This window comes from Lissotriton helveticus, chromosome 12 (assembly GCF_964261635.1).
Source record: "Lissotriton helveticus chromosome 12, aLisHel1.1, whole genome shotgun sequence".
NCBI classification, from domain to species: Eukaryota; Metazoa; Chordata; class Amphibia; order Caudata; family Salamandridae; genus Lissotriton; species Lissotriton helveticus.
In genome coordinates, this window is record NC_136073.1 from 233,639,236 (window position 1) to 233,666,447 (window position 27,212).

The 27,212-nt window shown below is 45.3% G+C and overlaps 1 protein-coding gene across 1 annotated transcript in view; it reads right to left on the bottom strand.

Moving 5' to 3' along the window:
• Window positions 1-713: 713 nt before the first annotated feature.
• Window positions 714-27,212, bottom strand: part of MVD (mevalonate diphosphate decarboxylase) — a 91,442-nt gene continuing 64,943 nt past the window's right edge. Inside the window, exons 9-10 of the mRNA XM_078670355.1 lie at window positions 5,999-6,107; window positions 714-3,928 (exon numbers count right to left, since the gene is read on the bottom strand). Of these exons, the coding sequence (XP_078526481.1) occupies window positions 3,848-3,928; window positions 5,999-6,107 (190 nt within the window). The 3' untranslated portion in view covers window positions 714-3,847. The remainder of the gene's footprint in view (window positions 3,929-5,998; window positions 6,108-27,212) is intronic.

Genomic DNA, 27,212 nt, shown 5'->3' on the forward strand with positions numbered 1-27,212 from the left:
AGACCGAGACCACGCACCACCGGCAAGCCCACTCAGGCAGGACAAAACAAGTATAGTGCGCGTTACTTAATGAACATTAGGCGGCCGCCGAGTATGCCGAAACCGCCCTCCCTGGCAGTCCACTAAAGCAGGACACATGGAGTGTGCAACCCACCAAAATAAAAACAGAGAGGTCGCCCCAGTATGCCTAGCACACCTCGACACCAAGGGGCACCATGAGTCCGCTAGAGCAGGACCTCGATCCCACTTACCGTAAAAACTGGAAACAGCACTCAGAGTAGTGCAGAAATGATAAAACAGGTCGTTGGTGTGTATGGTGCCTCTTTTTATCCTATTACTGGATGAAGGTGGGGGCCATGTTGGAGGGATGGAAGACTAGTAAGCTAACTTTATTTTGCTTGGAGTTTCTGTGGGAGCCTAAAGCTCATGTGTTAATTACTGTGGCAAGGAAGACGAACGCGGAGGTAATGCTCAGTAATAAAAACATTGCGAGATAGAAACAGGTTTCTGCCCACAGTGTGGTAAATCAGCAAGGCAAGCCTAGGTCCTCTTACAATCATGCCAAGCTCCCTGTCGCAAGAAACAATGAGGGCAGCTTCCCATAGAATCAAGAACATGATCTTTTATGACAGGGGGAATGATCACATAATCAATAATCACCTGAAAGAAGCCGGAAAATCAGAGATGAGAAAAAAATATTTCTTACGCTGCCAGACAAGAAATCCTTATTTAATTTACACAAAATACCAACTGGAGCTCAAAGGTGGACATGTTTTGACAACTGCTGAAATGTAGGTTACCAGCAGCGCTAATTTGTGGCACAGCTTTAAATCAGTGTTAGAAACATTACTACAGAGTGAATTAATAACACACTTGAGGAATAATGATTCAGATGTGTGAATTGCACAAACTAGGTGGGAACAGAAATACCTAGTACAATAGGTCAATAATACATTGAAAGTTTCTTGGAAAGTGGAATGACTAAAAATAGTTGGTGTCTAATATGAACAGGTGAGTTTAGATTGTTTTAGAATACAACAATAATTATCCTAAACCATGAGTAGAAATATATATCATAATTCCACCCTACTTTAATTGATTTTGATGATAGCCAAAATGGTTTCCTATTAGTTTCTAGTGTTATCTGTTTTCATATTTTCTCACTTGTCCACTTCACATGAGCTGATACACTTTCAAGTAGCACCTTTCAAATTTAGAATGCTAAGTTTCAAGAAAGGTCGTATACATCTAAATTATTCCATCATGTAGCTGTCTCTGAGGTCAATTATTTTGATTATACGCTAATCATTATGCTCTTCTATGCATTTATGATCTGTGGTGTTCTCATTAAGGGACACCAAAGAAGATCTTATTGTGCCTATAAGTTAATCCAAAGGAATCACTGTGATTGCTAGGTCGTCAAAGTGGATGGTCACATGGAATGGGAGGGGGGAGGAATGTTACTTACCTGGTAAGCATTTGTTTGTGGCATGTAGTGCTGCAGATTCACATACTGTGCATACTCCTTCCATCTAGTGTTGGTCTCGGACTTGTGCAAGTTTGAAGAACTTCAAAGAAGTCTTTGGAGTTGCGAGGTAGAGTGACTCCACCCATTAGTGTTAATGTGCATGGGCATCAGCTCCATTGATAGATTGTTTTTTCCCACACAGGGGGTGAGAATGTAAATGGAGCAGAGATACAGAAAAGACGATCATGCAAAATATGAAAGAAGGATAGAAACAATAAACATCGGCATGAGTCAGGTGGCTGTTGTCCCCAGATATAAAGAGTGTCAGAGGGTGAAGCCTCAAACTTTTTGTCTACCGGAGGCTTGATGGCTCTTGCCTTGAATTGCTCTTTGCAGATATCATGGGCCTGTTTCAACATCTCTCTTAACAATGGCAAATACTGCATGGATCTCTGAAGATAGTGTTTCCATGAGGAAGTCATCCTTCTCTGCCTGTTTATGCATTTCCCTCTTGTGGAAAGCCGCTGCCCTCCGCAGTACCTCATCGTAAGCAGTAGTATTATCTGGTTAGCTTAGCTGGATATAGGCCTCGCTCTGTGTCATCTGGGGGCTCAAAGTCATAATCCTCCCATGGGTCCTTGTGTGGTTGTGCGTCATAGGTGTATTTCATCCACAGGGAGTCCCTGGACTGCTGCCCTTCCCACGCAAGTCAGAAGCAGGGGAACCCTTAGGTGACCGTGCGGGAGAGTCTACTAGTGGTAGTGAGGGTGGTGAAGAAGAAGACAAAGGTGGAGGAGGTGAAGTGCGAGGCCGAGGTAGCCGTGGCAGAGGAGGTGGTAGAGATGTGCCCTTGTCATGATGCAGAGGCTTCTTGGGCACCAACTTAGACAGTGGATTTAGGGAATCTTACAAAAGTCAATTTCCTTTTTAAAGGAATAGAGTCTTTTGTCTGGGAAGCCGGCTTGGCTAAAATGTGTCCAGTCCCAGGCTTGACATGTATCTGTAGTTGTCTGGCATCAATCTCCATTTGAAGGCGCTAGAGGATTGGTTGTTCATGATCCTCTGAAGCAGTAGAAGAAACTGGAGGTCGAAGGAACACGTCTGACCCAATGACGAAGAAAAAACAATATAACAATGGAGTCGATACCCATGAGCATTACCACTAATGGTAGGAGTCTCTATACCTCGTGATTCTGAAAACTTATTTGAAGAAAAAAACATGCACACGTCCGAACATAACACTAGATGGCATGAGTATGCACACCACATTTATCTACAGCTACACAAGCTTTATATTTTTGGAAGGTTTTAGTGAAGCTGGTAGCTCACTCTACTAAAACAGCAGGCCCGCTTCCAGACACATCTTAACACAAATAACACTGAACACACCACAGTGGTGCCAGCGATACATCATAACTGAATACCTGAAAAAAAGAGGAAAACCTTTTGTTGAGATTTCGTGATCCACCCAAAGCTAAAGGGAAGCCCTGTCTGTAAAGCAAAAATGGTAACTTTCATATGGATGTTGGCCCTTTTACCGATTCAACTTTTGAAATCAAAAACTTTAACTGCAAAACCATGGGATGATTTCCCTGACAGGTCAGCCCTTATTTCATGAACTCTGTGATGATACAATACATACATTGGCATTTCCATAGCCAAGTAGGCATAATCGAACTTTCTGAAGATGGTTAATGCAATTAAAACAAGCAGTGAAGGGTGTTTTGCTGCTTGGAGGTGGCCCTGCTGTGAAATTTTTTCCAATTAGCACAGATCCTTACACACCAATGGAAATACATTTCTATTAAGCAATTGAGTATTGTTAAAGTCCATGTGTGCTGTTCTTTTTAACATGTGACGATTGAATCTTACTGTAAGCGCCAGCCAAACTTCCTGGAAGCTTGTGTCAAGCAAAATAAACATTCAGAGACTGCAGATAATCACTCAGTGACTTCTTTCTCAATAATGGAATCAAAACTACAGATCATAGGTTATAGTCTTGCCACGACACTTAATGCCTTTCAACCTATTAAAAGTTGGTAAAATTAAGTTCACTGAATTGGTTGACAACAGCGGTCCTTGTTCAACTACCAGAAAAGAGACCGTGCAGTGTGCGCTGTGCACTGTGTAAACGTTCGGTATTAGTGTGATGGGTTGAATCCACACTGAATACTGTCCCAGAGAATTCAAGTGAAATCTGCATGGAGGCCTTCCTCTGCTGTAAAGTGTTTCCTGTGATAGGTAGCAGCTCAAACTCCTGTTGTGCAGAGGGTCCTGTTTAAAAGTTTAAAAAGGTGATTGAGAGCTTGGAGGAACACTATGGAGGACAAGCCAAGTGAGGACACCATCGCAAGAATGCTTCGGTTGTGAAAATGAGATTTAGGCACTAGACTTGGGCTCTCTGTCTGGTCCTAGGAGGTGAATGCTTGGGTCTTCAGAGAGCTGCGGGCCGGGACCTGCCTGCAAGAGGAAAGAAAACACCAACATTATAATGGAACGTTTACAAAGTGACGAGAAACAAGAATTTTCATTAATACAAAAGGTGTCAACGACTTCATACGCCCCCTCTCTGAGTGCCCCACCTGAGGTTACCTTTCAGCTGTTCAAGACAGATGATCTATTGCATTGAGGCAAGAACACATTCCAACATGGGCTTGGCGGTGGGAGCTTGCACGTGCCCTCATATGACTAAATTCACTTCACTGGCAGCCCTTGGTGTTAAGATTACACCTAAGTAAGGCACCCAGTGATAAAGTCCTCACATTTATATTGGCCTCATTGTTTAAGGTCTAAACTTGAATATCAATAAGCATGCTCTTGTCATGGGCAAACAACCCTTTGTCTATAAAGTTCTCGGCATCCTTGCCTCACCAATGAGTATTTTGTTACTTACAGTGGCACAGTAGGTTTGTGGTAGCGTGTGAACATGTTCTATTGTTCCAGAATAAGTCCAAACTGCTGTTTTTGCTTCTGATGACAATAGTGGCTTTTCTTCCCCTTTAATAGTCACATATGTCAAAATAGTGTCATAATAGTTCAGTGAATTCAATGTTTGACACTGATATCTAGTGTGACCCGAAGTCCATTCTTTTTTGAATCCCTGCAGGACCAAATCTACCTTTCATCCTTAAAAGACTGGTAAAGTGAGTTCCAATAAATGAATAGAACAGTTGCTATTTCTCTTATTTAAGTATGAAAAATGTGTGGAGTTATGCAATATCCCTAATACGTTGTGACTTTTGAAATAATTTAAATGGGGTTCCCTATTTATAGCTTTTTTTAAAGTTCCATAAACAATTAACATATTTACCTGTAGTTAAAATTACATATTGTGCTGGTAACTTCATTCAATGGTGTTGAAGAAGATTTCTTTCTTACAATGATTTCTTTATTTATACATGAGATTTTACATAGTGCTGACAAGGCCAGAGTGTTTTGCATATTAATATTTTATTATAGGCAAAAAATACAATGAAAAGGTGATAGACCTTTTTTATAACACTAGCAATATGTAAGGCGAGATCCGCGTAAAATAAAAGGAGATGTGAGTATGAGAAGTAGTGCAAAACAGGGTCTTCTTGGGTAGAGGGGGTAGAGAGAAAACGAGGACTATGGGGAAATACAGTTATTTGTACTCAACAATACTCGGTGTAAAATCTTTCCTCTGCTCTCTCTCTCTCTCTCTCTCTCTGAGCTGAATTTCCGGCCTGTGTCCTCCCCGTACCACACGTCCCGCATGAAACTGCTACTCCCACCTTGTGCTTTTCGAAATCATATCACCCCTGACTTTGGGGAAATTTCACACCAACCACTTCTGCTTTTTGGTTTTCATTGTGCTTTTTGTTTTTTCTTTTTACTTTGTCATGGAGGAGGAAGCGTGTTCTTCCAACCTTTGAAAAAATATGGTGTGTCTTGCCTGCTAGCAAACAGGAGTATCAGAGGTTTGGTCTGTCAAGGATCACATGAGGTCTTTGACTAATGTTGAACTTCCCATCATAGGCTTCCATGTTGCTCATAAAGCAGTGGTGGATGGAAAAGGGATCCTCAAACCAAAACACCAAGGCCAAAACAGTTACTTTCATAGCTTTGTATGCAGCATTTTAAGTTTCAAGAGCTAGTAATAAAAATTAAACTGATACAAAGACAATAGTGTCTCCTGAACTTTTAGTGTCTCCCTGATTGGGACATAATCACCCCAATACTTTCTCCCACTCATCTTCCTAGTCATTTCCCCGCTCAATGCACCATAACTGAACCTCCATGTAGTCCAGATGCAACATACAGTGTCACTGGGCTAAACAAGACAAAAGGATGAAAATAACACATGTAAAGCGAGTATACCTATATATGGCTTACCGTGTGAGAATTAGTACTAAATAACACCAGACCAGCTTACCTGGACTTCCTTCTGGAACCTGGGTCCTAGTCACTTTATTTGTCCCTGGTCTGTTTTGTGCCCCTGTTTTTTTAGCATTCTGCATCATTTGCACACTCCCACTCCCAGCATGTTTCTCCTAGGTGTAGACATACCTTGGTGATGATGATGTACTGAATTCCGCTCGGTGTTGGCTCAGTTTCAACAGCAGATCGCAGCTTGTCTGAGAGGTCAGTAGAGCTGACCGGCAGGCCTTTCAAGAATCTGGAGAAAAATAACATCACTCAGAGCATAACCAAAGTGGGGAACCAGAGAACTCTAGTCCATTCTTTGTTTTAGAAAACTTTGTTCTCTCATATTAAAGAGTAGTTCCAAAACCTTGCAATAGTTTATGAAGTTAAGCCACCAGCATTTTTTTCAAATTCGACTATGCACCAAGACGCCTGGTGCTGGGACATCACTGCATCTTTTGAGGCCATGACATATTAGAGCACTCAAATCCTAGCCTGGGTGATCCTAATGTTCAAGGTACGAGGTCGCCCGTCATTCTGGGGTACTTGATACACTCTCTCTGGCAGAGAAACACTAGATGCAGGATCTTTTCACAGTTAAATACCCTGTTTTAGTGCCTGAGTGTCTGGGGGTGGAGGAGGCGCCAGATCTACTAGTCAAGATCCTAAGTATGCATTCTTTAAATAGAGGCGTTATTAATCATAGAACACTTTTTTTTACAGCACGGTATTAGGGTCAGTTACAAAAATATGAAAAGTGCAAATGCACCTGGTACTAGTAGAAGCAATAAAGAGCGAGCTACATTTAGTTTGGAAGGTGCAGGTTATCTGTAAACAATGCCTTGTAATTGTATAGTTGGTATGGGATGCCCGGTCATTTTATAGTATGGTACGGCTCATAATTGTATACTTGGTATGATACGGTATGGCTTTTTATTGTATACTATTACATGGTATTGTATGGCCTGTCATTGTATGGTATGGTATGGTATGGTATGCTATGGCCTGTCATTGTATAGTGTGGTATGGTATGCCTTTCATTTGTAATATAGTATATTATAGCCTGTCATTGTACAGTATACTATGACCTGTCATTGTAAAGTACTGTACGGTATGGAACTCTATGGCCCGTCGTTGTATGGTATGGCCTGTCATTGTGTGCTAAAGTATGGTAAGGTGCAGTATGCCTATCATCATCTAGTATGTTATGGCCTCCCATTGTTTAGTAGGGTATGGCCTATCCCTACATGGTATGGCTTGTAACGGTAAAGTTGTTATGGCCCATCACTGTATGGTATGGCTTGTATTTTTATAGACAGTGTGGCACAGCTTATTATTGTATAGTATAGCATGGTATTGTATGGCCGGTCTTTGTATAGTATGGTATGGCATCGTACTGTATGCCCTCTTCATTGTATATGGTATGCTATGGTCTGTCATTGTATTGTGTGGTATGCTATACCTTTCATTGTATAGTATGGTATGGTCTGTCATTGTATAGTATAGTATGGCCTGTCATTGTAAAGCATAGTATGGTATGGAACAATATGGCCTGTCATTGTGTAGTATGATATGGTAAGGTATAGTATGGCCTGTCATTGTCTAGTATGTTATGGTATGACCTATCATTGTATTGTATGGTATGGTATGGCCTATCTTTTAATGGTATGGTATGGCCCGTAATTGTATGGTATAGTCTGTCACTGTGTGGTATGGGGTGGCCTGTTATTGTATGGTATGCTATGGGATGGCCACTCCTTCTGTGATTAGAGCCAGCCTGACTAAAATAACAAAAGATAAGGCAGGCCCGGGTGTTGGCGACATCTGCCTGTAACAGGGAAGGCCCTTTTGAAGCTAATCAAGTTACTGAGCACAGCCTCCAGGCTACCCTGTCAAGGGAAGGACAACCCCTCCCCACATCAAACGCCATTTCCCCCTGTCCTGGGAGAAATTCACACCTCTCTATAGGGGAGCCACCCAGCTTCTAGGGGACAGTCGAATTCTTACAGAAAGGCTTCCATAGTGCCTCTTGCTCAATAGATAGACACAAATGTATTGTACTATTGAATTGGATTTTTAAATAACTTTTCTAGCTGATACCAGAAGGAAATTGAGTATATTAAATGTAACAATGTAGCCTAATATTTCCCTATGGAAGCAGCCAGTCTTGCTACAGTGGCATTTCCTTGAAAGGCAGGCACTGGCAGTAAACACGCTCAGTCCAATGCAACTCAGGTACTGAGACCACCCCCACAGTAAAGATCCCAAAACAGGGTGATAAAAAGCTAAACATCCGGGTGGAATAAATGGCGAAACCCATTAGCAGCGATATGGTATATTATTGCCTATTATTTTATAGTATGTTATTGTATGATCTGTCAAGTAGTATGATATGATCTGTCCCTGTATAGTATGTTATGGTATCTGTTTATATAATATGGTATGGCCTGTCATTGTATAGTATACTATGCCATTGTATAGTATAGTATAGTTTGGCTTGACATTGTATGGTATGGTATGGCCCGTCATTGTGTAGTATGAATTTGTATGGTAATCTTTGTCACAATGTACACATTAAACTAAGGGAGGAAGCGCAACAGGAGCGGTCAAACAAGAAAAAAAGCGATTTCCAATATAAATGTTATTTTCTCGCTAAAATGTTCTATCTAACTAATATTCATGCAAACACAAACCAATTTAGACCACACCCTATTTTTTGCACAAAACTTTTTAATTATGCCGAAGACATCCTATAAATCATGAAACAAGTATCAAAAAGCACTGTGTTAGAAACTAAACAAATGATTACTTAATAGTGATACCTTTAACATGGATTGCAAAATAAATTATGGCTTCCCGCTAACAATCTACAGCCTGCTTTGTGTTGTTATGCTGTACCAAAAAGCAGAAGGGGAGAGGATGAAAAGTAAAAGGGAACGAACACGGTAAATGAGATAACAGATACACTCTTATGAAGTGCTGTGGGTACAAGAAAAAAATAGGCTGAGACAGAAAGTGGACAGAAGGACACTCCTAAAAAAAGGAAACAGTACTTGGTACATGCACCAGTGCCAGGGGAAACACACTATCAGAAAGTGAAGCCAACATGCGCCTACCAAATAGGAGCCAGCACATAAGATTGGCAAGGAAGTAGGAAGTAAATGAATGGTAAGCAATGGGCGGGCTTCGAGCCTCCTGCAAGTAAACAAAATGTCTAACAAATGAGATAGCACACGCTGCCTCAGGTGAGACCTAAAAACTGCAGGTGCATCCTAGTAAAATACTTGCTGCAAACACCTACTGACAGAGCAGGATTAGAGGGGTGAAAGAAGGGGAAACGGTGGGAAATGGAACAAGTGGAAAACAGAGGGGCAGAGTGGAAAAAGAGGAGCAAAGAACTGAAAGAGGAAAGAATTTTGAGAGGATTCAAAGAAGGACAAAGGGAAGAAGAAATGGAAGGGAGGAGGGACAGGTGAGGGGAATGATGTTGGGAAGAAGAAGAGGACAGAAGAAGTGATCAGACAAGCAAAGAAGGCAGGAAGGAAAAAAGGAAAAAGAAAAAAGGTGAGGAATAAATAAGTATTTAAGAAGTAAAGAATGGATGATGGAGAAAGGACTGAAATGAGTGTGAGAGATAAAGGATAGCAAGGTGGGAGGAAAGGATTGCACAGTCAAAGGAAATGATAGGGAACAAAACAAGCATTTACAATGCAATGGCCTCGGCTTTGTTAAAGTTAGAGCTATTGGCATTGCAAATGGCATTTTTTTTAAACATAAATAAATGGTATTGTCATTTACAATAGCAATAGGTGAGCATTAGAGAGTAGTAGAGAGTATTAGCAGACACAGAGCCCCACACACACACACAGAGCCCCCCCACACACACAGAGAACCACACACACACAGAGCCACACACACATACACAGAGCCACACACACAGAGCCACACACACACAGATAGCACCCCCACACACAGAGAGAGCCACACACACAGAGCCACACACACACACACAGAGCCCCCCCCCACACACACACAGAGCCATACACACACACACAGAGCCACACACACAGAGAGCCACACACAGACACACAGAGCCACACACACACACAGAGCCCCCCCCACACACAGAGAGCCCCCCACACAGAGAGCGCTACACACAAACACAGAGCCACACACACACACTATAACACTATAACACTATAACTGATTATCATTATAAGCCTTGGAATTGTATTTTGTAATGCATCGCTTTTAAGATATTTATTTATCGAAATAAAGCTTTTACAAACGAAACACACACACACACACACACACACAGCCACACACACACACACACACACACACACACAGAGCCCCACACACACACACAGAACCCCCCCACACACACACAGAGAGCCCCACACACATAGAGAGCCCCCCCACAAACAAGAGCCCCACACACAGAGAGCCACACACACAGAGAGCCACACACACAGAGAGCCCCACACATACACAGAGAGCCCCACACACAGAGAGCCACACACACAGAGAGCCACACACACACACACACACACACACACACAGAGCCCCACACACAGAGAGCCCCACACACAGAGAGCCCCACACACACAGAAAGCCACACACACACAGAGAGCCACACACACAGAAAGCCACACACACACACACAAAGCCACACACACACACACAGAGCCACACACAGAGAGCCACACACACACACACAGAGCCACACACACACACACAGAGCCACACACACAGAGCCACACACAAAGAGAGCCACACACACACCGAGCCCAACACACACACACACACACCCCCCCCACACACACACACACGCACACACACACACACGCACACACACACACACACACACACACACACACACACAACCACACATAGGGAACAGAGGCAAGAAAAAACTATCACAACGAGGGAACCTCCTTCCCCTACCCTCACCCACCAGAGTGACGCGCATATTACCTGCTGGCGTGGCCACCCTGGTCCCTGTCGCTGAGTGCAGCCGTGTTTATCCGCCGGTACCTATCTGCCAGGGCCCGGGCCGACAGCAGCAGTTGGTAACGACTCCGGCAGTCGGCGGCCTGCGACCCGAGCCCCCCCTCGGAGCCCATGACCAGCCTGGGGCTACAAGAAGACGAAGGATGCGGGTGCAAGGGGAAGAATCCAGGTCCGATGGAGGTGGCAGTTGGGGGTGGTGGGGGTGGCAGCGGTGCCACAGCTGTGGCGCATATCATCCTTCGGGGTTGTCGACTGGTCGCGGTCACTTTACCGTGCTGTAATCATGGAGACGAGGCACGAAGCTCTCCCCGGGCAGCGCCGCTGCCCCTGCAGTCACCCCCGCTCAGCTGGGTCGCCAGCGGACGCGGCTCATCTAACCCAGCCAGCCGTAGAGGAGGATGCAACCAAGCGGCCGGGACGGGGGTGGTAAAGGCTCCTTGACGCCCACCCGGCTAAGCTGCCGGTGCACTGCAAACGCGCTCGCCCCTTTTATTTTTATTGCCGTAAAAAAACCACGTCATCCATAACCAGCATAATGTTGCCAATAAACTGAGTAACCACACACACAGTGATTCAGATTCCCCCAATGAGAACAGCTACCTCGACATACGACTGTTCATCCCCTAGTATAGATCCTATCACAATTTGGGCATCATCTGATTAAAATAGGTTTCGCCATCCCCAAGACCTCATAAGATTACAACTGAAGGAGACCTATACCACAGGGCTTCCCGTGACCTCACTTTGGTACACCTTTCACAGTCCCGGGTACACCCAGCACAGCTGAATACCCCTCTCAGAAACACACATCTAGCAGTGTGGGTTCTGTCAGTGCCATTGTTATGTTATGTTATGTTACTGGGGGTTTTGTAAAGCGCTCAGCTGCTCAAGAGAGCGTCCCGGCGCTATAGATCATCACACAAACACCAGCAACTAACAAGACAGCCAAAACGGCACTAAAAGTCCACAAAACAACTTACAGGGCAAAGAGATATGTTTTAAGTCCCTTTCTGAAAGCAGACAAATTAGAGCACGTTCGCAACGTCAGGGGCAGAGTGTTCCAAAGACGGGGGGCAAGGTAACTAAAGGAGCGACCTCCACAACGAACACGTCTCACTGCCGGCACGATGTCATTGGCCTGGGCAGCCGACCTCAAGGGTCTAGATGGAAGATAGAAGTTGACCCTTCTCTGCAAATAGCCAGCGCCGAGATTGTGAAGCGCCTTAAAAGCTGTGGTTAGGGTCTTAAAGAAGATGCGCTTACGAATCGGCAGCCAATGCAGAGTCACAAGGAGGTTGCTAGCCCTGGCTCTTCTGGTAAGACCAAAGATTGCCCTGGCTGCCGAATTTTGGACTATCTGCAGGCGGGTCAGCAGATATTCAGGAAGACCCAGATAAAGGATGTTGGCATAGTCTAGGCGTGAGCCTATCAGGGCCTGCACCGTAATCTTCTTGTGCTCCAGAGATAGGTACGGCAGAAACTTTCTCAACATCCTTAAGATGGCAAAGCACTTCCCCGTCAGGCCAGCTACCTGGGCCTTGAAGGAGAGGGTGTTATCGACCAACATGCCCAGATTCTTAGCTGTAACAGAATCGCTGGCAGAGGGGAACATGGCCGAAGGCCCCCAGTGCTTCCATCTCGGGTCGGCAGAACAACCAAAAAACAATATCTCGGATTTGTCTGAGTTGCATTTGAGGCCACTTTTCCCAAACCAATCAAACACAAACTCCAGACACTTCCGGATGGCCGCTCCGTCGAAATCACAGCCCCTGTCACAAGTGAATAGGAGCTGTGTATCGTCCGCATAGGACACGATCTGAGCCCCTAGCTCCTCCACCCGTGCCGCCAAAGGTGTCATAAAGATGTTAAAAAGGGAGGGGCTGAGTATGGAACCCTGCGGGACCCCCACCTCAAGCTGCGGCATAGGGGCGGAGAAAGGGGGGGCCCAGATCGTTTGTCTGCGGTCGGCCAGGAAAGATTGAAACCATTCGAACACCGTTCCCCTCAGGCCATCGGCCCCGCATCCATGGCCATCCGTGCCTACTTCCCGGGAGTGTTCCAGCCCGCTCCCGTGTCCCTTCCTCGGGTCTAGTCCCTTCAGAGATCTTGACTCGGATTACTCTACAGCCCGCACCCGCTCGTACCAAGCGCCTCATCCTAAGGGACTCCGTGCCCTCCTGCACAGGTGAGGCTCGGGATGCGCTCCACGCACAGGATGTCAAGACTCCCCTTCCTGGGAGGCACGTCTGGGGTGGGCTGAGCCCTCCGCCTCCGACCGTCTCCATAGGGACCCCCAGCCCGGAATCAAGGCAGGGATCTGGGAGGTGGCGACGAGTAGAGTTTTCAGGCGGTGATGGGGGTCGGTGTGGAGGCGGGGGGTTGCTCTTGAGCTGAGGGGACATGGCGGAGGCGCCCAGTACGGGTCCCCAGCACTCCGAGGGCGCTGAGAGACTTGTGCGGGGCGGAGGTGGTTCCCGGCACTCCGGCGGCGCTGAGAGACTCGTGCGGGGCGGAGGTACGCACCTGTGCCCGGTTCTTCTCCAGCACCCCGGGGGTCAGGCGGCAGTGGGGTGGGGTGCCGCTCCAGGCAGCCGGCAGGTTACAGGAGGGTTCAGGGCCCCTGGTTCTGCCGGTCGGACGCCGCCACTGCCAGAGGAGCTTCACAGAGACACTGGGAAACAGCAGCGAAGCAGGCGAGAGAGTACGAGAGCCGTCCCGGAACACTACCGGGAAATGTAGTTCAGCGCCGCCCGCTGGCCGCAGGCGGAAAACTACAGAATCCACAATCGCACTACAAGTCCCGGCATGCTGAGCGGCCCAGGAGCGCAGACACATACACACGGGGAGGAGAGGACAGGGCATCGCGGCCGATGCTGCATGGGCACAGGGGGAAGGAAACTCCGAGCAGCACAAGTGGGAGGGCTAAGCAAGTATGCTTAAACTAGTAATCTCCCGCTCAGAGAGTGCAGCCTGAAGCCCGTTTGCACCCATATTGTGTGGGTGAAGCGAGAGCGGGACGGAGGAGGGCTGCGGGCAGAGGGAAGGGGGGGAGGCGAGCAGAGCCGAGCAGCTCCAGAAAGAGCCGAAGTACGGCAGGTTGGAGACTGGGGGCAACCAGGCCCCGTCCTCCGATCACTCACCCGCTCCCACACCATGAACAAGGAAACACCACCATATTTCTCAGAGGCGAAGCTGCAATGCCTCGGAGAAATGTGGAAAAGTAAATTTTGCCATGTTCTGTGTCCCTACGTGTCATCCATCATATGTTATGTGTGCATGATTAAATATGCATATGCATTCCCCATGTCCGATTAATGACGCAATTACAGTTGTGTCCACCTCTAGTATGCCAGTTTCCAGTCCTAGTGAATACTACGAATATCAGGCCTATGTAAAGCTACGTTGCCACGTTTCTCAGTGTGCACGTTATTCTATTATAAAGTCCCCGTTTCTAGGCCTCAAAAGGGCCTGGACACCAGATTCAGCTCCTGTCTCCTGAAGCCTCGCTGAGGAGCGATACAGCCCCCACCTGTATCCTCGACCCTTCACTTACTTCCTGCCTCGCAGTGCCCGGCCCAGCCTGGCTCAGCCTCTGAGTCTGCCAAAAGTATGTTATAGTTCCAGTTATCAGTTCAGTCCTCCTTCTCTGCATTCCTAAACTACTGAACTGCATCAATAGTTTCCGTCATTGTCTAGCCTTCACGTCTCCACGTTAGAGAAATACTGCATTTAATGGTCATTTAATATTCTTCATCACGCACTACATGTAGAATAATGCATGGTCCAGTCTTAGAATCAAGTTAGCTTTTCCCCTCCTGACTTCTAGTTTATATCAACATGTTCTCTAAACATCAGATACTAGATACTGTTTAGGTACATGTCGCCCTGACTCTCCAGACTTCAGTCTCTGCTCCTAGCACAGAGTTCATAGCCCCCAGCTTCTCCTAGTAATACGTCATTGCTAGTTTGCGCGCACCATCAGGTTAGAGGTCCCGGCTCCTTAGGTAGCCCCCCTCCAATGTTTCCGCCCCATTCATGACATATTCTGTTACGTTTGCATCACATGTCTATGTATACGCCCTGTTACACCTCTTTTCGCCCTTATCTTTCGCGACTGCTACGCGTCACGCCTTCTGCTCCACCCACTGCTACGCCTACTGCAATGTAATGCTATGTGTTTGCGTTATGTATATATGCTCATGTATTGTTATTAAAAGTCAGCGCGCTCATCCCAGATCCAGCCCCAGCAGCTGCTGGGCCCTGCCATCCTATTCCTATGCAGGTTGTCCTGTTCCTGTCCTTATGCTGTATTAAACCTGCAAAAAACTCCTACTACCTCGAATCTTGACTCTTATTTATTGAGCTATCTGTTATGATATATGTTTAGTCAAAAAGAGAGGTATTATTTATTTATTTACCACATAATGGCGCCCGAACAGGGACTTGCCCTTTCCCCACGCGTCGGTGAAGCCACGCCGACCCCCTGACCCTCTGCAGTCGTGACGGAACTCTTCTGTGCACCGGCAGATATTTCTGCTTCAAGTATCCCTCAGGCCCACGGAGGAGACGGAGGAGGCGGTCCAGCATCCAAACGAGACGGTGGAGGAACGCGGCGAGTCCCGACCAGAGCCCAAGCCAAGAGTCCAAGGTCCGAGGTATCCGGAGGTCCACCCGTAACTGAAGTCCGAAGTTCGTCGTCCGTCGTCGTAGCAGTCCAGTCCAGTCCGAGGCCTTCCGTTCTTGCTGCCCGGTGAGTACCATTACTGGGGTAGTATCTAGACAGGGTCAATCTAAATTGACTCTGGTCCGTGGGTTGGTGGTACACAGACTCACAAACGAAGTGTTCACCTAGGTGGATACGGGTCTTGATGCGTCCCTTTATGGGACCGGTATGTTCCGTACTGTTTCAGCAGTGCATCCAGTAAACTCTAGTCTGTTCCGTTCTCGAGAAATTCTTGTGTTTCTGTTCTCAGTATTCCAGGTAATATTCTGTCCGAACTGTTATGTTATGATGTTGTTCAATGTATTTCCAATGTCGTGGTATGCCTGAATTGTTCTCCCAATTGTTATTGTTTCTCGTGTATTGTATTGTGTTCCGATTCAAGTTTACAATGTCTCTCTTTTCGAGATTACGTCAGCTAAAAACTAGAAAGGGTTTGTTAGAAGAAGCAGTTCCTGTCCCGCCGAGGGACAGTCCAGGTCATTTTATGTATCAGAAGCATGGCATAAGCGCCATATTGTATCTAGATTTATGGGTAGAGTATACCAAACAGTTAGAAGAAAAGTATAGATGGCCCGTATCGGGTACATGGGATGCCGAGTGCATCATGCGAGTAGAAGAAGCATTATGGAAAAAGAAAGCCAGACGGTCACAGAAAGATGCCATCGAGTTATGGCGTAAAGAATCTCATAAAAGAACTGAAAAGGAAATCAGAAAGTCAGAATTAAGTAGAGAATCCTTAGAACGAGCACAAGAAAAAGAACCAATCGAGATAGGTGAACAAGTCAAAGCCGAACAGTCAGATAGACAGAGGCATGCCCTTATTAGGGGTATGTATCCTCTCCTTGCCGAGGGCTTGCCAAAAGCGACCCCAGAGGCATCCAGTAATTTCCCGCCACCATTAGTTCCGACCAAGCTACGTCACAAACAGACCGCAGCTGATATTTTTATTTCGTCCTATTTGGACGACACAGTCCCAGAATATGCAAATCCTGTCCGCGCTCCGCCAGTCCCTGTAAATCAGGCACTTCCCGCTCCTCCAGACACCGGAGTACCTGTTACGGTACCCCCGGTCCAGTCCGTCATACAAGTCCAGCCTACATTTCCATTTCCCACTCTGCCAGGACGAAGAGCCTCAGTAGACCTAGACTCCAGTTTAGGGGCCGCAGGGGGAGGTACTCCTCAAACCCCGCCGCCACACAAGCGTTTAACGTTAGCCGAATTACATGCACAAGCGTCACAGCGTACGCCCAGACATCAGACTGTAGCAGAAATAAGAAAATCCCTTGCCGAATGCGGCTATGATCCAGTCCCAGGCGAGGATAATATGGTTTTATATTCATTCCGCGTAAGAAAGGTGGCCGAGTATCTAGTCACCTTACCGAATATGAAAGAAGATCTAGACAGAATATATCGTTTCATCCGTACAGGGGATGATCCAGAAAGCATTAGCGAGGCCATGTCTCAAAGGAAAGCCGAGATCCAGCTCATGATATTAAAGTTTCTGATCAATTGTCTAATAAGAGAACAAGATTACCCGTCTAAAGATCCGGCCGAAATGAAAATCCTGACAAGGTGGAGTGATAATATAGCCGAGGGTAAGCACAAGACCATCGGTGCTATGGAGAGTATGTACAAGAAAATCCGTAGAGAAATAATAAAATTACACGAACAGCGTAAAGCAGCACAAGTAAGCGAGAAAGAAAGTAACTCTGATACTGAAGAGGTAGAGGACGAGAATCCCGCCAGAATAGCGTATGTAGGAAAATCTAGATTTCCAGATCGCCATTTACGCCTAGAACACAAGTCTATTTTTCATTCTCCAGCACCAGAACAAGGTTCACTAGAACAAGTGTTTCAAGCTACCGATCACATTCTGAAATCACGAATCGGTTACAGTGAGTTAAGTACTATGCATGAACAAGAACTAGCCCGATCAGCAGTCCGATGGATTACTGATTCTACCACTTTTCCAGACGAAATAGTGGCACAAATGTTTCTGAAAATGCCCCCAGCCGAACAACGACTGGCGGGTATGTATATGATTCAGTACCTCATTACTTTGTATGAGGGTCAGCACTCTGATCCAGGTCCGTTACATGATATCCTGAACGAGTTACTCCAGTATAGATGGAAAGGTCTAGGTACCGATTTAATTAGTGTCATTCTAGAACAGCGTCACAAATATAGAACGTTTCTGAACCCGCATTTTGTTCATGCCTCACCTCCAGAAAGTAAACCATTTTACATGGAGAGACAGAATCCGTTACGAGAAGTCCACCCAGTTAAAGGAACGGGTGGCGAAATGCAGCGAGTGTTTGTTTACACTCCGATTACAAAGATGGAACTCCTCGAGATGAAGAAATTAATTCCCTGTCATGACAAAGATCCAGCAGGGTTCCATAGAGAATTAAAAGACATGCTCCGTATGGGAGAATACACATATCCAGATATAATTAAAATGTTAAAGGTTCTGCTGCCCGCAGGGGTGTATGAAAAGCTCAAGGAAAAAGAATGGGAGGTGGGAGAGAAAAAGATCGATTGGGCAGTTCTAGAAGCTGAAGACAAGGCACGAGTACCAGGTACCGGTCTTGGAGATAAATGTAAAGAATTACCAGAATTATTAATACAAGTTTTACCCAGATTATTGACAACTAGAAAAGAAGACTGGGATGCAATCTCAGCCTGTAAACAAAAGCAAGATGAGGATATTAGTGATTTTTATTCTAGATTTGAAAAGTGTTTTAGTATCAACAGTGGCCTCAAGACAAGTAGTGAGTCATACCCTCACCTTTTTGTTACTAAATTAGTCGAGAATTCAAGTCCACAAATTAAAAATCGAGTTCTGAAAGTCGAAAGTACCTGGCAAGCTAATACCCCGTCCCAGATGTTGCAAATGCTTCAATACCACCAGAATAGAATCAGAGAAGAACAAGAACACGAGAGAAAACGTATGAAAGACACGAAAATGAAAGTACTAGTTGCACAATCTGTTCCTCAAGACAGTCAGAAGAGGGGTCCGAATCAAGCCAGTCATCCTGCAGCTCCCGTTAAAGGGAACTGCAATTATTGTAAACAGCCAGGTCATTTTATAAATGAGTGTGCAGTTCTGAAACACAACATAGCTACTGGTAAGACTAAAGAAAGACCACGTCCGCCTAGACAAGAACAAGTTTCACAGATTCCTCAGCCACAGAATGCACCACAGACAGTTACCGCACCGCAGCCTATTGCTGCAACACAGCATGTTACATCGCAGATGTACCAGTATGCACAGTCTGAGTATCCAGAGTACCAGCAGTATTCATGAAACAGCCTAGAGAGGGAGGTAGGCTTGCCTCTCATCGAGATACCTGTAGATCAAGAAGGTCCCTATGTTCACAGTCAAGTATTAGGGAAAGACAGAAAGTTTTTGATTGATACAGGGGCAAGTAGGACCACAATTAGTCACGCCGAAGTTCCAGGGGCTCCGCTCTCAGGCTCAAGAAATGTTTCCCTTGGATTTTCAGGAAAACTTATCGTAAATGAGATTTCAAAGCCAGTTACTCTAGAAGTAGGTCCATTGTCCCGCACTACTGATCTGTTACTTACTAAATCATGTCCAGAAAACCTACTAGGCATTAAGACACTGAAAGAGTTAGGTGCAGTTATATGCTGTTCCCCAGAGGGAATACGATTGTTCCTACGTGACTTCAAGGGTCACTATGTATTACGAGATTTTGATTCAAGACTGTCTAATGTTCCACAGCATCTATGGGCGCAAGGTCCAACTGATGTAGGTTACATGCAAATCACACCCTATCGTGTGACTCTCAAGCCAGGTGTAGTGTTACCACGAATCAGACAGTACAGATTGCCACCAGAGGCTGTAGCAGCCTTATCCAAAATTATTGACGAGCTCATGGCTCAAGGAGTGGTTGTAGAAACTGACTCCAATGTATGTAATTCTCCGATCATTCCAGTCATGAAACGTACTGATCCAAATGCACCCCCAGTATATCGATTAGTGATTGACCTACGAGAGCTTAATAAATGTATTATTCCTCAGTACCCAGTTGTCCCAGACATCTCTTCCCTATTAACGGCCATTGATTCCGAAGCCACGTTCTTCACTGTCATAGACCTCAAGAACGCATTTTTCAGTGTCCCTATTCATCCAGACAGCCAGTTCCTTTTCGGATTTTGTTTAAATGGAAGGAGCTATATGTTTACACGAGCTCCTCAAGGTTTCACAGAAAGTCCTAGTATTTACAGTCAAGCACTCAAGAGACAACTAGACAACATTCACATGCCAACTGACACTGCCCTGCTCCAGTATGTCGATGATCTACTGATCACAGCCCGTTCCGAACGTCCTTGCGAGCGAGCATCCCTTACAGTCTTGTATTTCCTAGCCGAGATGGGGCACAAGGTGTCCCCTTCTAAGCTTCAATTCTGTGTCCAGCAAGTGGTCTACTTAGGACACTTACTGTCCAAGAGGGGTAGGCAGTTGACACCAGACCGTATCCAGTTAATAGCGAGTCTTCCCCAGCCCAAGACACAGAAGGAGGTACGTGCTTTTATCGGCCTTACTTCTTACTGCAGACAATGGATTCCTCAGTATGCATTTCTAGCCAAACCACTGATACAGTTAACGACACAGGAGGCAGCCGTATCGACTGTCCTCCCTTGGACATCTGAACATACACTTAGTTTCAATGAGTTAAAGAAAGCCCTATGCCAAGCTCCAGTTCTAGCTACACCGAACTACAGTAAGCCTTTTACACTTTTCGTTACTGAACGTGAAGGTACAGCATTATCTGTTCTCACACAAGATCAAGCAGGACAATACAAGCCCTGTGCTTATTTTTCGAGCACATTAGATCCTGTAGCCCAGGCTCTGCCTGCGTGCCTCAAGTCAGTTGCAGCCACAGCACTAGCTATCAGACAAAGTGATTCCATAGTCTTAGGACATACCTTGACAGTACAAGTTCCACATTCCGTGGAAGTTCTTTTAAACCGAACACAAACTCAGCACTTGACAATTGCACGTTTAACAGGTTATGAATTGACACTGTTCCAGCCACACATAGAAATCAGACGCTGCAACATCCTGAATCCTGCTACACTGTTACCATCAGTTAATTCAAATCCTGCCACACACGACTGTGTGGAAGTAGTTAACATTATGACAAAGCCAAGACAAGATCTGACAGATATTCCGTTACCAGACCCCGACCTGACACTTTATGTGGATGGTTCATGTATGAGAACAAGTACAGGAGAACTAGTCGCCGCGTATGCAGTGACTACTGACACTGAAGTTCTTGAAACACACCGTATTGACACCCTGTCCGCTCAAGCAGCAGAGCTAGTTGCTCTGACACAAGCCTGCATACACGCCAAGAACTTGAAAGTTAATGTTTACACAGATTCACGTTACGCATTTGGAGTCGTACACGACTTCGGAGTGCTCTGGCAGGAGAGAGGTTTCATGACTTCTCATGGAACCAAGATTCAGCATGGTCTCCTTATTCAAGCTCTGTTAGATGCCATACACTTGCCGACATCTATCGCTATCATGAAGTGCAAAGCACATACGAAAGTTACTGACATTATTTCTCAAGGTAATGATCTAGCAGATCGCACAGCCAAGCTTACAGCACAGACTCTAGACATTCCAGTTAACATGACACACACTCCAGATCCGATTACATGCATGACAGTTAAGGACCCTACACAAGATGTCATAGACATACAGTTACATGCTACTCCCGAAGAAATCAGGAAATGGTCCGAACAAGGAGGGGTCCAGACAGATCAAGGATGGTTAACGAAGGGTAGAGCCACATGGTTTCTCCCCGACTCTATGGTTCAAGTCATTATCAATACCGCACATAGTCCAGCACATTTAGGAGAAAAAGCTATGTTAGACAGTATCCAGAACATTTGGTTCAACAAGCATTTACGAGCTGCAGCCAAGCAGAAAGTCCGTACCTGTATGATATGTTGTCAGTTTAATCCAGGTAAAAGTGTCCCGGTGGAACAAGGTGGATTCCAGCCCCCTGACCACCCTTTTGAAGTCCTCCAGATGGATTATATTCAGATGGAGCGATGTCGAGGTTTCAAGTATGTCCTTGTAGTTGTATGCGCTTTGTCCAGGTGGACAGAAGCATATCCAGTCCCAGATTACACAGCCGCGACCACTGCCAAGCAGTTGGTTCGTGAGTTCTTCCCTCGTTATGGACTCCCTAGAGTCGTATATTCTGATAACGGCCAGCCATTCTCATCTGAACTCATGAAGCACGTTTCCCTGTTGTTAGGGTACCAGTGGAAGTTTCATTGTGTACGCCATCCTGAAGCAGCCGGTCTCGTAGAGAGACATAATCAGACTCTAAAAATCCGTATTGCAAAAGTGTGTAAAGAAAAAGGTGTGGACTGGCTAGTAGCTCTGCCAGTCGCTTTATTTTATATGCGCATGGTCGCACATTCCAGATCAGGTCTGTCCCCGTATGAGGTCGTTTTCGGCCGCCCCCCAAACATGTGGGGTACTCCTAGACCCCGAAGTATTACCGATGTTTCAAGTAATATGCTGACAGATTACCTAGCTTCCTTGATGTCTGCCCTCAACTCATGTCGTTCACAGGTTGCCGCCGCATTTCCAGACAATACCGAGGTGGCACCGCACGAAATCGTTCCAGGATCCATGGTGATGGTCCGCAACTTTGACAGATCAAGTCCGCTGGAGCCTCGTTGGAAAGAGCCCCGACAGGTCCTCCTCACCACCCGTACAGCCGTGAAGTTGGAAGGACGCAAAGGCTGGGTGCACCTTTCTCATATTAAACTTTTTAATGGACTGAAACCCGTCTTAAAGAACATTTCCCAGGATTTGAAGGATTGCCAAAGCATTGTTCTCAAGGACTGTCCCGCAAAAGACATTGCTACAACCCCTCCCCTGTTAGAGAAAACTCCGCAGCAAGAGTATAAACAGAAATTAAGGTCTAGTAAAATAAGTCAGTCAGTTTGATTGTCTAAGTCCTCCCCTAGGTGAAACGGTTAGACTGTTTCTGACATGTATAAAATAGACCCCCATAGTGAGAGAGTTAGTCAAAACTCAATTCGATGTATCGTTTTTCTATGTTTCATATTGTTTCTCAGCATTATGATTTCCTGCACCAGTTATGCATTTTACCTGTATTTCCCAGTTCTTCATGTAAATAAGTCTGCTAATGCTACAGTAGAGCACACGTTTAGTGATCTGCCTCCTCATGAACTCTCTTACCGCCTCGCTATGCGAAATAACTCATTTATCCGCATGTTACATTACTCACACCAGACCAGCAATGCCACTAATTGTTGGGTGTGTGGTCGACTCCCCCCTTTCCAGACACAGAAGGGAGTTTTGCCACTCTTTCCTTATCCATTCTCACATAATGGTTCGTGTGGAGCATGGTCCACGTTAACGTCATCCTCAACAGATATGTCTTTTCTTAACAGTACATGTTTTCCAGACAAGCAAGGTCTTCCCCACAGAACAGGTTTAGATCTAGAAAATGAAGTGTATAATTTAGGTAATTATTCGTCGAATTTTATGGTCTTGAATGTTCAGTCTGATACTACTCCAGACTTACCTGCTATTTCAGTACTACCAGTCAAAGGCGAATTATGTGTCCGAAATAAGGGTTCCATACATGTAGGACATAGTGATTGTACTACTATTGTCAAGTATAGTGACAGTGGGAAATCTATCTTTAAAGCTTCACGTCATTCTTATTTTATTTGTGGTCAAACCGCATATGTTCGTCTGCCCCTCGATTGGGAGGGAACCTGTTACATTGCCTTCCTACTGCCACCAGTTTTTCTAGCCCCACCTGATTATCATAGAAATACACATCTAGTACACATTAGACATAGAAGGGAGTCCCCAATTGTCGATTATACTGAAACTGCTCTAGAACAGTATACAGATTTCAACAGAGGTTTCTTCTTCTTTATAGGACCTATCCAGAACAGTAAGTTAATCCGTAGGTTAACCAGAACCCTCGAAGCTGTAGTAAATGAGACTGCCTCTGCTCTAGGTAACTTAACCGAAGAGCAGTCTGCTATGAGATTTGTCGTTTTACAGAATCGTCTCGTCCTTGACGTCATACTGGCCGATAGGGGCGGGGCCTGTAGAGTCATCGGATCTAGTTGCTGCATTTTCATTCCAAATAACGCGCCGTCTGTTTATTCAGCTATAACCAGACTCCATAAAATTGCCCATCTGATACACCAAGATCCAGGCACCTGGACATGGTCCGGTTGGTTCTGGAATATAATTTCCGCATGGGGATGGAAAATATTGTCCTTTCTAGGTATTGCAGTAGCGATCATATTCAGCTGCTGCCTCTGTATACAATGTGGCCCTGCGATTTGCGGCATTTATGCTACCTCTTGTATTCCTAGTCCCAAGCCCCGTTCTAAATCCCGTTCCAGGATAATTCGAGACGAGCAAATGATACTGTATGAAATGATAGATGGTATCATGAAAATTGATGTTTCCTGATGGAAACGTAGTGACAAGGAGGGAATGTGGAAAAGTAAATTTTGCCATGTTCTGTGTCCCTACGTGTCATCCATCATATGTTATGTGTGCATGATTAAATATGCATATGCATTCCCCATGTCCGATTAATGACGCAATTACAGTTGTGTCCACCTCTAGTATGCCAGTTTCCAGTCCTCGTGAATACTACGAATATCAGGCCTATGTAAAGCTACGTTGCCACGTTTCTCAGTGTGCACGTTATTCTATTATAAAGTCCCCGTTTCTAGGCCTCAAAAGGGCCTGGACACCAGATTCAGCTCCTGTCTCCTGAAGCCTCGCTGAGGAGCGATACAGCCCCCACCTGTATCCTCGACCCTTCACTTACTTCCTGCCTCGCAGTGCCCGGCCCAGCCTGGCTCAGCCTCTGAGTCTGCCAAAAGTATGTTATAGTTCCAGTTATCAGTTCAGTCCTCCTTCTCTGCATTCCTAAACTACTGAACTGCATCAATAGTTTCCGTCATTGTCTAGCCTTCACGTCTCCACGTTAGAGAAATACTGCATTTAATGGTCATTTAATATTCTTCATCACGCACTACATGTAGAATAATGCATGGTCCAGTCTTAGAATCAAGTTAGCTTTTCCCCTCCTGACTTCTAGTTTATATCAACATGTTCTCTAAACATCAGATACTAGATACTGTTTAGGTACATGTCGCCCTGACTCTCCAGACTTCAGTCTCTGCTCCTAGCACAGAGTTCATAGCCCCCAGCTTCTCCTAGTAATACGTCATTGCTAGTTTGCGCGCACCATCAGGTTAGAGGTCCCGGCTCCTTAGGTAGCCCCCTCCAATGTTTCCGCCCCATTCATGACATATTCTGTTACGTTTGCATCACATGTCTATGTATACGCCCTGTTACACCTCTTTTCGCCCTTATCTTTCGCGACTGCTACGCGTCACGCCTTCTGCTCCACCCACTGCTACGCCTACTGCAATGTAATGCTATGTGTTTGCGTTATGTATATATGCTCATGTATTGTTATTAAAAGTCAGCGCGCTCATCCCAGATCCAGCCCCAGCAGCTGCTGGGCCCTGCCATCCTATTCCTATGCAGGTTGTCCTGTTCCTGTCCTTATGCTGTATTAAACCTGCAAAAAACTCCTACTACCTCGAATCTTGACTCTTATTTATTGAGCTATCTGTTATGATATATGTCTAGTCAAAAAGAGAGGTATTATTTATTTATTTACCACAGAAACGCACGTCATTTTTGGGATTGAAGGCGTGTTTTTCGTTCTCTCCTCTTCCCATTGGCTGGAATGTAAAATTCCAGCCAATGGGAAGAGGAGAGAAAGAACATGAAAAAAACACGCCAAAATGACGGGGCTTAAACTGACAGACGCCCTTCTTCTCCAATGGCTGGCTTCCGTTTAGGAAGCCAGCCAATGGAGAAGAGGGGCGGGTTCAAGCCCCACACTAAGAGACATAAGATCTCGCCGGTGAGCATGCGCAAGCGCAGCCTACGCAGGCCAAGACCTAAAAAGTAGAGACCAAGGAAGGGAGGGAGCAAGGAAGAGGGAAGGGTGGTCTCTTGGAGGCTGGCAACCTCTCAATCTATTTTTAAAAAACTGCAAACGTTCCTGAGAAAAGAGATACTGTGGATCTCTAGTGCCATTGAGGAGTGAGAACATCCGGATGACTTGGGCAGTGCTGAACAGTACAGTGGAGAGAAGGGCCATCAGGCATTTAGAGTGAATCTATCTTCCCAAAGGAGAAACAAAAGAGTACAAAGCAAGGGTTTGCCTGAACTGACGTGTCTGCATTTGAGAGAATTCAGGGATTATGAGATAATTCTCTTATAATGTTGCTGTTCTGTTAGAAAGGGCGGTAAAAAGAGAACCTCACCGGAAAAGCAGTGAGCATCCCTACTGGTAACATAACACATGGCTTCTAAACCTGCTTTTTTAAGCCATTGTGCAGTGGTCAAACAACAAGACTCTGCCCTACAGGAGCTTGATTGGATGGACAACAAAGACATACAATAATCAATAAACAGTGTACAAAAAAAACCCTTTCAATCACTATAACAAATTGTATGCATTAAAATACAGTGAAAAAAACAAGGTTCAAGTCGAGAAAACCATCTCTGAGATAGGATAGGCTGGAAACAACACAAGAAAGATCAAGAGTAAGGGGACTATATTAGGAAAAGCTATCACAGTTATTGAAAAGGCCTAATCCCACTCGTGCTAATCTAACCCTAAACCCAACATAGGTTTGTATCTTACCATAAACCCAATACTTACTCTAACTACAGCTCTAATCCTAGAAATCCTAAACCTAACCCTATTCCAATCATAAAAAGAAAACCCTAAATGTTAACAAAATTAATACAATAACCCTCACACAAACCTAACCCTATCCTGAACCATAACTCTACAATGCTAAGGAAAAGAAACACTTACCCCCAGATGCATCAAGCATCCATTTTGCGATTCCTTATTAGCGAGAAATAAGGAATCGCTAATAAGGAATAGCAAAATGGTATGCAAGAAGAAATCACTTTAAAAATAGTGATTTTTTAAAATTCCTTAATTGCGATTTGCAAATTGCGAGTCACAATTAAGGAATACCTCCCCATTCATTGCTATGGGCCTAAAAGCCCATAGGAATGAATGGGAAAAATTTTCAATTTGCGAATCGCAATTAGCGAATCGCAAAATGAGAATTCGATTTCAAGGGTGCAGTGATGTCCAAAGGACACCCTGTTGCACCCCTGAAATGGTATACACCTGTTACAACGCATTTTTTACTCCGCACTACCATTACAACGCGACTTTTACTCCGCATACCATTACAACGCATTGCGCTGGGGGGCGCTCTAGGATAGGGAATAAGTATAATTTACTATCCAACACCTTCCCTAGGGTCCACGGGGACTGGAGTTAGAATAGTAAATTATACTTACCACTATCCAGCGCCCCAAGGCGCTATGCGTTGTAACGGTATGCGGTGTAAAAGTCGCGTTGTAATGGTCTGCGGAGTAAAAGTATGCGTTATAACGTCATACATCCCCCTGAAATTGATCTGTGCACATATGTTGCACACACACATGCCCTT